The sequence below is a fragment of the Ursus arctos genome, unplaced genomic scaffold, assembly GCF_023065955.2.
Source record: "Ursus arctos isolate Adak ecotype North America unplaced genomic scaffold, UrsArc2.0 scaffold_25, whole genome shotgun sequence".
Taxonomy (NCBI): Eukaryota; Metazoa; Chordata; class Mammalia; order Carnivora; family Ursidae; genus Ursus; species Ursus arctos.
Window position 1 is genome coordinate 39,804,147 of NW_026622930.1, and position 13,815 is coordinate 39,817,961.

At 37.3% G+C, this 13,815-nt stretch overlaps 1 protein-coding gene across 9 annotated transcripts in view; it reads left to right on the forward strand.

The window, feature by feature from the left end:
- FRMD6 (FERM domain containing 6) overlaps nt 1-13,815 on the forward strand; it is a 235,910-nt gene that overhangs the window by 189,758 nt on the left and 32,337 nt on the right. For 7 of the 9 annotated variants that reach the window (XM_057318481.1, XM_026480397.4, XM_026480399.4 and 4 more), the window contains one exon: nt 9,972-10,216. In XM_057318481.1, the coding sequence (XP_057174464.1) occupies nt 10,118-10,216 (99 nt within the window). In that variant the 5' untranslated portion in view covers nt 9,972-10,117. The remainder of the gene's footprint in view (nt 1-9,971; nt 10,217-13,815) is intronic. The other 2 variants (XM_026480398.4, XM_048219930.2) reach the window with 1 other exon arrangement.

Below are 13,815 nucleotides of genomic sequence, written 5' to 3' on the forward strand. Positions count from 1 at the left end.
CCTTGCCCAAGGGCACCCAGGTTTCAGGCATTTCAGCTGGGATCCAAATCTAGCCAGTCTCAATCCATGCTCTTAAGCAGCACATTATATTGCTTCTAAGTATATTCCCACTTTCCAAACTTAATATTTCTCTTCGTTCAATACTACATTTCAAGTGTAGTTATTACTTGTATGATATGTATGGACTTACATGCATATATTATAGATGTACAATATATAAATATGCTCACATTGATAAAATATGTATATTTGCATAACACTTTACATATATTAACTATATATAACAGCTGCATTTCAAGTAACATACGTAGCCACTTATAGTTGTATAATGTAAAAATGCTATAGTCAGGTTATAGTCTGTACTAGATTGCATTTAGTAGTTAGCAAATTTTCCCTTTACTAAATTTATAAAATAGACGCCAAGTTAAAGATATTTTTACTAAAAAAATAATTAAAAAAATAAAAATGCTTTTACTAAAATTGCTACAACTATACTGTAACTTGATCAGTTCTCAATTTGCTCTGTGTGGTACTCTTCCAGAATAGTAGTGTCTGAACTGCAACTCAACCACCTAAACTTTTCGTTTTGGCCTTCCAGATCTTCTCTGCTAATGACGAATATTCATCAGAGAGAGTATTATCCTTTGTCCAAAGAAAAGAGTAGCTCTCTCCATCCTAGCATTTATATAACAAATTTCATGGAGGAATTCTGGCTTTACTTGGATTATACGTTCACCCTTCAGACCAAGCACCGTGACTGGAGAATGGGGCACCCTGTTTGGCCAGCTTTGGGTCACATTCATACCCTACGTCATGTCTTCACCCTTCCAAAGTAGAGAATACACTCATTGACAGCCCTACTGGAAATATGTGGGATTGGAGAGGGGCACTCCCAGTGGAAAGATGGTGCCAAACAGAATGACACAGATGTCTTCTACCTTCCATCTTTTGGTCATCTAGCATACATTTGAACCTATGCACTCATATATACGTTCTCTTTTTCAATATATAAGAGTTCAAGGAGTCACCACCTAATATAATGCAACTGCCCCATTTATATCAGCTGTACACTTAACTTCCCCACCCCAAAGTAGACCTCCCAAAGTTTAGCCCAGTTGTTGCATCTGGCTCTAAATTCCAGATCTCTAGGTAATATGTATTGTTGATCAGTTGTAGATGTGTCTTTTTATGACCTGGCAACTCATGACTGTTGTTTCAATGAACCATCCCCCCAACAACCTGATACCTAATACTTTATATCCATTATCTTATTTAATCTTTGTCATAGTTCTAGAAGGCCAAAATTACATATTTTACAGGTGAAGAATCAAGCTCAGAGATTAGGTTACTTGCCCATGGTCATCGTAGAACCCAGATTAGGATTCAGGTTTGACTCTTTGGAGAGATTAAATCCATCTTTTTAATCAATATTCTGTCCCTGTTGTCTCTAAACAGTTGAAGTTCAACCATATGAAAAGTGATCTTAAGCTTTTCACAGTCCCTCATTTATCTACAAGAGCAATGGTTGGAACATGGGAAAGCACAAAGAATGATGTTCTTTCTAGAGGGTTTGGCTCCAGGTAGTTGATAGATGTCAACTACTTTCCTTTTCAGATAAAACAGTAACTGCAAAAAAAGGACATGAAATGGACAGTGTTCAATTATTCTTCAAATTAAGGGAGAAAAATATTTCTGTAGTCCCAAAATGACTCTTATAAGCAAATTACCCTTACTTAAGAAAAAAAAATCTTCATAATACAGAGCATACAGACAAACTGAAAATCAGCTATTATTTGTTTCCGGGTCTGTTTTTATATTTCCAGGTATAAAGTCAAAATGTAGGACTCTCCAGGAGTAAGTACCTGATAATAGAAGTGTACTTATGTGAGAAGTTTGGCAGACCACTCCATTAAAAATTTGTTTCAAGAAGGCTAAACATCAAAGCAGCCTCTGAAGCCAGAGACCAATAAGACATTCAAAAGGTTGAAAAAATTGACTTCAAGATTCAAATTAGGTTCCTGAGTTTTGACTCAATTGCTGACCTTTAGTTGGAAAATATGTGTTTAGTAAATGTTGTACTATTACAGACATACCTCGAGACTTTGCAAGTTGGATTTCAGACCGCAGCAGAAAGGTGAATACTATAATAAAGTGAGTCAAATGAACTTTTAGTTTCCCAGTGCATATAAAAGTTATATTTGCACTCTACTATTGTCTATTAAGTACACAATAGTATTATGTCTAAAAAACTGTACCACCTTAATTCAAAATACTATATTGCTTAAAAAATGCTAATCATCATCTCATTTTTTATCAGGTCATAATTCTTTTGCGGGAAGGTCTTGCCTCTGCATTGATGGCTGCCGACTGATCAGGGTGGTGGTTGCTGGAGGTTGGGATGGCTGTAGCAATTTCTTAAAATAAGACAGTAATGAAGTTTGCCACATCAGTTGACTCTTCCTTTCATAAACAATTTCTCTGTCTCATGTGATGCTGTTTGATAGCATTTTACCTGCAGCAAAACTTCCTTCAAAAGTGGCTTCAATACTCAAATCCTTCTGCTGCTTTATCAGCTAAGTTTATGTCATATTCTAAATACTTTGTTGTCATTTCCACAGTCTTCACAGCATCTTCACCAGTAGATTATATCTCAAGAAATCACTTTCTTTCCTCATCTATAAGAGAAGCAACTCCTCATTCATTCAAGTTTTATCCTGAGATTGTAGCAATTCAGTCCCATCTTCAGCTTCCACTTCTAATTCTATTTCTTTCTCTTTTTCCCCTACATCTGCAGTTACTTCCTTCACTGAAGTCTTCAACCCCTCAAAGTCATCCATGAGGGTTGGAATCCACGATTTCCAGACTTCCAGTTCATGTTGATATTTTGACCTTTTCCCATGAATCATGATGTTCTTAATGGCATCTAGAATGGTGATTCTAGGTTTTCAATTGACTTTGCCCAGATCTATCAGAGGGATTGCTACCCATGGCAGCTATAGCCTTATGGAAAGTATTTCTTAAATAATAAAACTAGAAAGTCAAAATGACTCCTTGATCCATCAGCTTCAGAAAGGATGTTGTGTTAGCAGGCTTGAAAACAGCATTACTCTCAGTTGTACATCGTCAGAGCTCTTGGGTGACCAGGCATTGTCAATGAACAGTAATATTTTGAAAGGAATCTTTTCCTGAGTGGTAGGTCTCCATGCTGGACTTAAAATATCCAGTAAACCATGTTGTAAACATGTGCTGTCATCCAGGCTTTGATGTTCTGTTTATAGAGCACAGGCAGGGTAGAGTTAGCATTATTCTTAAGGACCCTAGGATTCTCGGAATGGTAAACGAGTATTAGCTTCAACTTCAAGTCACCGGCTGCATTAGCCCTTAGCAAGAGAGTCAGCCTGTCCTTTAAAGTTTTGTAGCCTGGCATTGACTTCTCCTCTCTGGTTATGAAAATCCTAGATGGCATCTTCTTCTGACAGAAGGCTGTTTCGCCTACACTGAAAATCTGTTGTTGAGTGGAGCCACCTTCATTTATTATCTGAACTACATCTTCTGGATAACTTGCTACAGCTTCTCCATCCGCACTTGCTGCTTCCCCTTGCACTTTTATGTTATTGGAATGGCTTCTTTCTTTAAACTTCATGAACCAACCGCTGCTAGCTTCATACATTTCTTCCGCAGCTTCCTCAACTCTTTCAGCCTTCCTAGAATTGAAGAGAGGGCCTTGCTCTGGATTATTCTTTGGCTTAAGAGAATGTTGTGCCTGGTTTGATCTATCCAGACCGCTAAATAAAGCTGTTTTGCTTTTTTATCATTTGTGTGTTCACTGAAGTAGCACTTTTCCTTTAGGAACTTTTCCTTTGCATTCACGATTTGGCTAAGTGGTGCTGGAGGCCTAGCTTTCGGCCTGTCTTGGCTTTTGCATTGCCTTCCTCACTAAGCTTAATCATTTCTGGCTTTTGATTTAGAGTGGAAGGCATGCACCTCTTCCTTTCACATGAATGCTTAGAGACCACTGTAGGGTTATTAATTGTTCTTATTCCAATATCATTGTTTTGCAGAGAATAGGGAGGCAAGGGAGACAGGGAACGGCTGGTTGGTGGTGCAGTCAGAGCACCCATATTTATTGATTAAGTTCACTGTCTTATATGGGCACCCTAAAACAATTACAATAGTAACATTTAAGATCACGATCACCATTACAAATATAATAATAATGAAAAAGTTGAAATATTGTGAGAATTACCAAATGTGAAACAGAGACACAAAGTTAGCAAATGCTATTGGAGAAATGTTGCCAACAGGCTTTCCACAAACCTTAAATTTGTAAAAACAAACAAACAAACAAACAAAAACCAGACAGATAACCTCCCCACACCAAACACATTATCTGTGAAATGCAGTAAAGCAAAGTGCAATAAAACAAGATATGCCTATATTTAAAAAAAAAAAAACAGCTGTATGGTAAAAAGTAATGACTTTAAGGAAACTTTTCTCAATAGTTGGTTCTCAACAGTGGGTCATTTTTCCCCAAAGGGGGCATTTGACAATATCCAAAGAAATTTTGGGTTGTCACAACTGGGAGGTGGGGGGATTCTCCTGACATCTAGTGGGTAGAGGCCAGGAACGTGGCTGAACATGCTACAATGCACAGGATGTCCCACCCTGCAAAGGATATTTGATCCATAATGTCAATAATGCCAAGGTTAAGAAACCCTGCTGTAGGCTCTTCCTTGTCCAAGGACGTGTGTAGTAAGTGAAACAACCCACACTTAATGATCAAATACTATCTGCCTGCCATTGGAGAGAAAAAGAAATCTGAGTTGGGGAAATAGACAAGAAAGATAACTGTAAGCTACTAAACCATTAGTGTAGAGATAGTGCCTTGAAATAACAGACAAAGGACATTTGCCCAAATGAGTTATCCATGAGGCAGAACTTCTAACCAAACATGAGTTAGTCACAGGGCAAGCCCAGATTCAGGGGAAGGGAAAATAGATCCCATCTCTTAATGGAAAACATGGCAAAGAGTTTATAGTTTTCTTTAATCTATCATAAGTGCTTAACAGTAGCACCTGGCACATAGTATATATGTACTGAATGTTAGCTATAATTAGTGCTATTATTCTGCCTTTTCTGAACAGTGGGTGAACCTTGACATTTGCGTTCGCTCTATTTGGAAAACTCTTCCTTGGATGGATGGATGGATGGAGGGAGGGAGGGAGGGAGGGAGGGAAGGAAGGAAGGAAGGAAGGAAGGAAGGAAGGAAAGAAATGACGTCCCTTTCTAAGTTCTGTTATCAGCTCAAATATCAACTTACAAGAAATGCTTCCCCTGATTTCCCTGTATGAAATAACGTGTACACTACCACCTTATCTCCATCAACTCTCTCATCTACTCTGGGTTTATTTTTCTTCACAGTACATATCACCATCTATATTATATATTTATTGTCTCGCACCATCGGAGCAGAGTATTTGTTTTGTTCAGTGTTATATGTTCAGTGTTATATGTTCAGTGTTATATAAATACTCGGAGCAGAGTATTTGTTTTGTTAGTACATTGTACATGTTTAATGTGTATACATGGAATGAATGAATAAATGAATTAGAAAACCAAGCCATTTTACCAAAGGCATTTTGATATCACTTTTAGGAATATTATACATTAAAAGACTATCTACTATTTATTCTAAAATGATGTAAGCCACAGTATTGATATATTTCATGCTGTCAGCTGTTATGTGTTCCCATGAGGAGTCGCCCATCAGAATACATGTGCTCTTGGGAAGCAGGGACAATATCATTACCCTCAATTTCTTGGCACAGGTATGTTCCAAACTGGATTCTGAGCTCAAGGGTATAGGAGCACATTTTCTGTTGCTTTTGTGTTCTGCCTTTAAGCAAATAAATATTATAGTACTGTGTATATAACATGAGCTTCCTAAATGTATAATAATTAAAAGTTAAGGCTCTCTGTGATCAGTTTTCCAAAATAAATTTTGATCTTGTTTTTGTTAGGTAAAAAAGACACCGTGTTGACTATTGAAATATGGCTACTAACCGTGCTTGCTTTATAGAATTCATCATATCACAGTACCACCTTTTCACTTTTTTTAGGGTGACAATCTCAGAATTGAGAATCCTCTTTTGCCTCCATTCAAAATGAGATTATATTATGTGTTGGAGATTTCTGGCAACCTAGTTCTTTTTTTTTTTTTAATAAACTTTTTTATTTTAGAATACTTTTAGATATATAGGACTTGCAAAGAATACAAGAGTTCCTAGATACCCCACATGTACCCACTTTCCCCTATTGTTAACATCTTACATGAGGGTGCTACATTTGTCGCAACAGATAACCAGTATTGATATATTATTAATAAACTCAAGTTCATACTTTCATTCAGGGGTGACCCAATTTAAAGGTAAATTCCAGTAATTTCTAAAAAATGAAAACTAGTATTCAGTGTACATATATCAGGTGCTGGCTTCCTGATTCTTAAAAGAAACAAAGTAACTTTTAACCAACAGGGCTTATCAGGAAGGGACTTATAATAATGTGAGTTTAAAATTCAAGTGGGGGAATCTTATAGCTTAACATATTTTATTTGTAAGTTGGATATTAATAAAGATGACAGGATAGGGTTTGATCATTATTAAAGCTGTTTCGTTGTTGCCTGGAAAATGTGATACTACAACATGGTGTGTTCTTCATAAATATCTATCCTAAAAGCAATAATCTTCCTAAGATCCCTGGACAGAAAAGGGCTGTCCTGGAGTAAGAAATGTGCTCTCCTTGGGGCTGAGTTGGAACTCAGCTGAGGACACAGCATATGTAGCCAGGGGCTCAGAGGCTAATTTCTACAATTCAAATTGGTATAAATTTTAGTCTGATTCTTTTCCCCAGGACTGTCCAGTGTATGATTAAATTTTATACGGGAGCATATTAGAGATATAGGCATTTTGCTGTTTCGCTGGAACCTTTTAATCAGCTTCCATGCAGTCCTGGGTGAAGTAAAAACTTCATCTTATCTCTCTTTTAGGACTTTTTAGTTTGCCATCCTCCAAGCAGAGAAGGCAGCAAAGGGGCAGCACTGCTTCTTAAAGACTCTGCTTTTTATGAAATTTTCTTCAATAATCCTCCTCCAGTCTTTTTTTTTTTTACCGCATTATTTGAATCATAAAATAAGCAAAAATTGTACTCAAATGAAATTAGAAAATTATCTTAATGAAGCTCTGGAAACATCTCAAATCTCAGAAGATATTTTTTTCCTTAGTTTATTTTTTTAGTTCTAGAAAGTAGGTCAGTTGAAATACCCCCCCCCTTTAATTGGCTTCATTAGGGGTGGAAAATTATAGAAGTAACTCAATTTGAAGTGTAGATTTAAATAAGAAGAATTACACTGGGATTAATATCATTTAAGATTTTGAATTTAAATAAGATGCATTTAATCATAGCTTATAATTTCTTCTTGAAAAGATTTTTATAGAGGGGAGGCCTAAGTATTGAAATAGATCAATATGTAGGAAAAAATCTGCCATTAAAGATTTGACAGGAAATTGCTTTATAACCATACTTCTCAAGTGGAATGGGATAGGCTGGTGATGGGTAGTAAGGAGGGCACGTATTGCATGGTGCACTGGGTGTTATACGCAAGTAATGAATCATTGAACTTTACATCAAAAACGGGGGGTTACTGTATGGTGACTAACATAATATAATAAAAAAATATTATTAAAAAAAATTTATTCTACGGACCTTACTTAGATAGGACTTAGAGGAGAGGGAAAGTATTCAGTGACCAAGTAAGTTTGAGAAATTGCCTGCAGAACTCCTCAGAGCCTTTAACATTGAGGATTTTTTTTTTCTAGTTATAGTGATGATGTCTTTTACATATGTTGCTTATTCCCCATTCTATACCTCATGATGTTTTCCCAGTGTATACTATGAAGGTATTACAACCAACCGTCTGCTCAGTACCTTCTGTTAATTTAAGTGTGGGTTTTATACATGACTATATGTCAGAAATACCTGGGAGATTCCTGGGCCCTGACCTGGGAGATTCTGAGTGAGTAGAGATGTCACTGTGCTCAGAATTCTGTATTTATTACAGACACCCAGGTGATTGAGGCAGCCAACACCAGTTTTCCAATTGTGCTTTGCAACTGTTGAACTAAAAGTGAATTGGATTTGGGATGCACTTAGTTTGTGCTCATAAACATGGGCTAACCATCCCATACTGGAGATAAACTGCAGTGCTGACCTTCAGTGATCCTATAGGGTGATGTGCTGGCTACAACCTAATGTGAAACTATTGCTATGATCCTTTAAGAAAAGCAGAATACTTCTAAGGGGGCTTTTGCTCACCTTCCTAATAAGGAAATACTGTCTATAAGGTTACCATTTGTTTTTACTCCATTTGAGTAGCTGCCTTGTGGATGGTATTTTATTCATACTTTAAAAAGAAATACTAGTTTATATTTACTCCTAGTGCCATGTAAGATTATATTCTCTCCCATCTTCCTGTTGATAATAGGTGGACATTTAACCTTAAGCAAATAGACCGGATTATATCTCATTTATGCTTAGATTTATGTGAGCACTGAAAGTAGCTTTTCATATTAAAACTGTGTGGTTATACTCTCTGCTTGGTAAAACAATTCTGTATTCCTGGACATTCTCTTCTGTTCCTACAAATATAGCGGGAAAGAGACAATATAAATACTATTGGAGAAAAATAATTACCTTTGGTTTGAGAGGCAACTAGCCTTAACATATCTTGGTTGAATAGTGTTATATTAGCAATGATATATGAAACGGTAGACACATTTAAAGGTAGAAACCATCCCCCATTGTTTTAAAATTATTCTACAAGTTTTGCCAATGCAATAAGACATGAAACAAAGAAAGGGTGTGAGTATTGAAGATTGGAGATAAAAATCTTCATTACTGGGCGCCTGGGTAACTCAGTTGGTTAAGTGACTGCCTCTGGCTCGGGTAATGTTCCTGGGGTCCTGGGATTGAGTCTCACATCGGGCTCCCCCTGCTCTATGGGAAGTCTGCTTCTCCCTCTGCCTACCACTCCCCCTGCTTGTGCTGTCTCTCTCTATCAAATAATAAATCTTTAAAAAAAAAATCTTCATTACTTGCAAAAAAAAAACCTGTATACATTGAAAACCGGAGAGAAGTTAAAAAATAATGTGTTTAATAAACTGATTAGATGTCCACAAAATCCACAGTTCTTTTGTATACAAGCATGGTTTGACATGTGCAGTTTTGTTATTTCTCTGTGTTGGTTGGTGAAGTACATAGAGGTATTGTTTGTGTTGTCAGGTTAAAGGATCAGGAGAGAGAGCAGAGCCTTAAAAACTCAGGGAGAAAAAGGTTGTGGGTAGGGCTTAACCTGGGTAAGTGAGAGAGATCAATTGAAATGAATCCTAGAGATTCTGCGGATGGTCTCAAGATCGCTGGCTTCCTTTGGCAGAAGCGAAGGAAGTAAAAGCCAGACCACAGTGGTTGATGAAGGAATGTAATGGAAGAGCCAAGACACTTATTGAGTTTGTAATGGAAAAAAGAGATGGAGAATTCTGTTGTTGCTGCTGTTTTGTCATTTTGTTTGTTTATTTATGGAACCCTTTGTTATCTCCCACGTGAGCTTGGAAACTTCTCAAAGGCAGGCTCTCTGCTTCTGTGAGCCCTGCAGCACATAGTACTGCCTTGAATGGATGAGGCACTCACTGGCTTTATGTTTAATTCATGACTGTGAATGAAAGTTTTAAAACAGTTGATAGTGGGCAAAATACAGAATGCGTTTCAGTGCATTCTCATTTATTAAACCAGCAGCCCTGGCTCTGAGATGTGCTGTCCCCGTGCCAACAGGAGCAGTTGTGCTGTTGCTCATCTCCCTGTCTCTCTCCTCACCAGTCTCGCTGCCTTTATTTATGGCTGGCATTTGGGCTTTTTTACAGCTATGAAACCTACATAGTGGAACATCATGCTGCTTCTCCTGTAGGGCGTGTGATGAGGAGCGGAGTTTGGCTTTGGAGTGCTCGGAACCAGAGGAATCGCCGAGGACTCGGAGCCCAGCCCTGACCACTAGAGAGCCCACAACACAATGAACAAATTGAACTTCCATAACAACAGAGTCATGCAAGACCGCCGGAGTGTGTGTATTTTCCTTCCCAACGATGAATCTCTGAACATCATCATAAATGTAAGTAGATCCAACTTTAGAAATGTTTGAATATTCTCTTCCCACCAGTGACCACATTCAAGTTATTACCTGGTGAAGGGTGAAAGCCTTACAGAATGAGGCCATGAGTAATGTAGCAGAATTGGGGTGTTAAAGTTGTCTACACAAGGGGCGCCTGGGTAGCGCAGTCGTTAAAGCGTCTGCCTTCGGCTCAGGGCGTGATCCTGGTGATCTGGGATCGAGTCCCACATCAGGCTCTTCCGCTATGAGCCTGCTTCTTCCTCTCCCACTCCCCCTGCTGTGTTCCCTCTCTCGCTGGCTGTCTCTCTGTCACATAAATAAATAAAATCTTTAAAAAAAAAAAAAAAAGTTGTCTACACAAGTATAAACTTTGAATTATGGCTTAAGTGCAGCTGCTTTCAACATTCTTTCACCTGGGGGTAAAATTACAGAATTTTGGTTACTGTATTATAGAAAAACACCTTGCTATTTTAGAACTCTTTGCGGAAATATGAATTTTAATTATATAATATGAATTTGCTTTTTAAATGCCTTTGAGTTGTCACACACATGAAATGGTAATAATTGCTAGCTTCTTAATATGCATCTTGATCATTAATAGTAGCCTGTGTTTAGCCAATTTCAAGAATAGGCTGTGCACTTGAGCACTAAGCTGTGGCTTTTGGTTCTTGAGTCAGAGTTAACTGTCTTAGTTAACCTGGACATTGAGGAATATGGTACTATTTTTAACTTCTAAAATTGAGTTATAATCTACATACAGCAATGTGTAGGAATCTTAAGTGTGTAGCTCAGAGAATTTTTACAAGTGTATATACCCATGTAATCATTGTCCAGCTTGAGATATGGTATATTTTCAGTACCCCAGAAAGATCTTTTGTGACTCCTAGACCGTAATCTCCACCCGAAGGGTAGTAACTATTTCCTCCTCTATAATTTGTTTCTGAACTCCAGGCAGCTGAAATTGTGTGGTGTGTTCTCTTTTGTATCTGGCTTCTTTCAGTCAGACATTTGGCCTGTGAAATTCATTCATGCTATTGCATGTAACACTAATTTCTTTTCATTGTTGTGTAATATTCTATTGTGTGAATATGCCCAATTTGTTTATCCATTTATTGTTGATGGATATTAGCTTATTGTAAGTATCGGGCTATTATGAACAAAACTGTTATGAGCATTTTATGTGTATATGCATATGTCTACATTTCTGGGGTTTATTCAAGAGTGGAGTTGTGAATCATAAGGTTTATCTGTGTTTAGTTTTGGTAGACGCTGCCAAACAGGTTTATGGTAATCAGAATCATGCCTAGCATTTTTCGACCCCCTCCCTATTATTGACTTTCATATTCTTCCTTTCACTGATTGTATTCAGATGGAATTAGGGAAAAACTTGCCTTAGTGCATGCCTTGAATTGGTTTTCTTTGCTATATGCTACTATATTTTTAACCCAATTGCTATGTAAAAGAATATTTCTAAATGTTATGCTGAATATATATGACATTTAAGTAGCTTCATTAAAAAATTTAGACAGGGAAAGGTTCTGCTTATTATCACAATTATTTTGGTTTTATTCTGACAATCACCACAGTTTCGCAGTTTTAGTTTGTTGATTTACTAATGTAACCTCATTTTTGCTCATAGGGATTTGTCCATGCATCAAACCTTCCTCTTGGATGAATTTTATCATCTGTTGGGCAGAATTTCTTTTGATTAACAACATTGTTATTGAGGGTACCCAAAGTTGTTTTTGACTATGTGAAGTGATAGGCTATTATTTTTACATTTGGTGTTTAAAAATCCAGTAAAACTCGGCAGCTTATCTTTTTCAGTGTGGTCATGGGCAAAATACATTAAAAGGTAATTCTACTTATATAGGTGAATATGCTATTTCAGTTGTTGTATACAGTGATTTTATAAAAAGATACCCCTGAATTTTTTAAAAATTCAAAATCAAGGCATATAGCCTAAGCACTTAAGAAAGTCCTCTCAGTTCCATCCATGTCTTCAAACATAATCCACTGGTAGATTGTATACCTGTGTATTCATGTGTGCAATTTTGCAGACATACAGGATGTGGAACAAAACCTTCCTGACCTCAGGTAACTGGAAGGAGCACCAATCTGTCTTCATGAGGACTACTAAGAGCTGACTCCAACTTTCAAAGAAATGAATTTGTACTAAAATCTGAGCTGAGGAATTAATTAGGAATAACATCTCTGCTACAGCCATAGTATGTGGTTGTGAGAATTGAGGGTTAGCCCATAGCGTCATTCCTGACATGTAACAAAGTAGCTGCTATTATTACTTTAATTCCTCATCAGAGATTAATTTTACATGTTTTCACTTTCCTTATTTTGCAAAATTAGTGTAATATCCCCACAGGATGGTCAGGACTATGATCATGGATTGTATAGCCATCTATCGTCATGATTAATGAGGGTTTTAGGGTCACAGGGATCTCACTTGAAATCCCTACTCCTCAACATCCTCTGCAGCCTTGGGCAAGTTAGTTTTTTTTGCTTCCATTTCCTCATCTATGAAGTAGAGATAATCGTCCTCTCATCACGGTCATTTCGAGGATTTAAAGATATAACATGAATAAACTGCTAACTGTAGTGCCTGGCAGCTGGGAATTGCTCAGTAAGTGAGCACTTAATAGAGTAGCACTTGTTTTAATTTCTTTGAGCTGTTTGTTCATTTCATTAGGGAGCTCTGTTAATGAAGCTCAAATGGAGAATCTGAACTCCCTCTAGGCCTATAAGATTTTCTTATTCCAGGGCACGTAGACTCCCCTGCCATATCCAGACTCCTCTCTAGCAAGCTGTTGAACAAAGGAGGGAGGAGGGACCGAGTTAAGTAGCGTGGAGGCCCCTCATTGCTATAAAACCAATTCAGGGCTGCCAAAGGTCTGTCTTTTTCTACAGTGTTACCTTTGTATTCATAAAATTGCAATGGATGTTTGTAGTGTTGTAGTCTAACAAATTAGCTGTAGCAAAAACAGTTTTATTAGTGGTCTCATTTTTTCATCATTTCTAAATATTTTTTAAACAAAGATAGTTTATTCCTTGACATGTGTAGTTGATAGAATGTTGTCTTTCTTCATGTGGGGTAAACCTAGTGTTTTGATCATTCTAGTTTCTCCATGAGTTTGAACTAGTAGAGGACGTTTTAAATGATTTTAACCATCAGGTAAATATTAAATATGGAAACTTGGTAAATTTTGACAATAAAGCTATGGTAAATGTACACAAAATTTTTGAGTAATATAAATAGTGGCCAAGAGTTTATACCAGTTCACTAAGACTAAAGTGAACAATTCTTTTTTTTTAAATATATTTTAAACATGCTTGCTCAATAACAATGACGTTTATTTATTTATTTATTTATTTAAAAGGTTTATTTATTTATTTTACAAAGAGAGAGCATGTGCAGGGGGAGGGGCAAAAGGAGAGGGAGAGAATCTCAAGCAGACTCCCCACCGAGTGTGGAGCCTGACATAGGGCTTGATCTCAGGACCCGGGATCATGATGTGAGCTGAAACTAAGAGTCAGACACTGAACTGGCTGAGCCACCCAGGTGCCCCAACCATTGACAGTTAGGA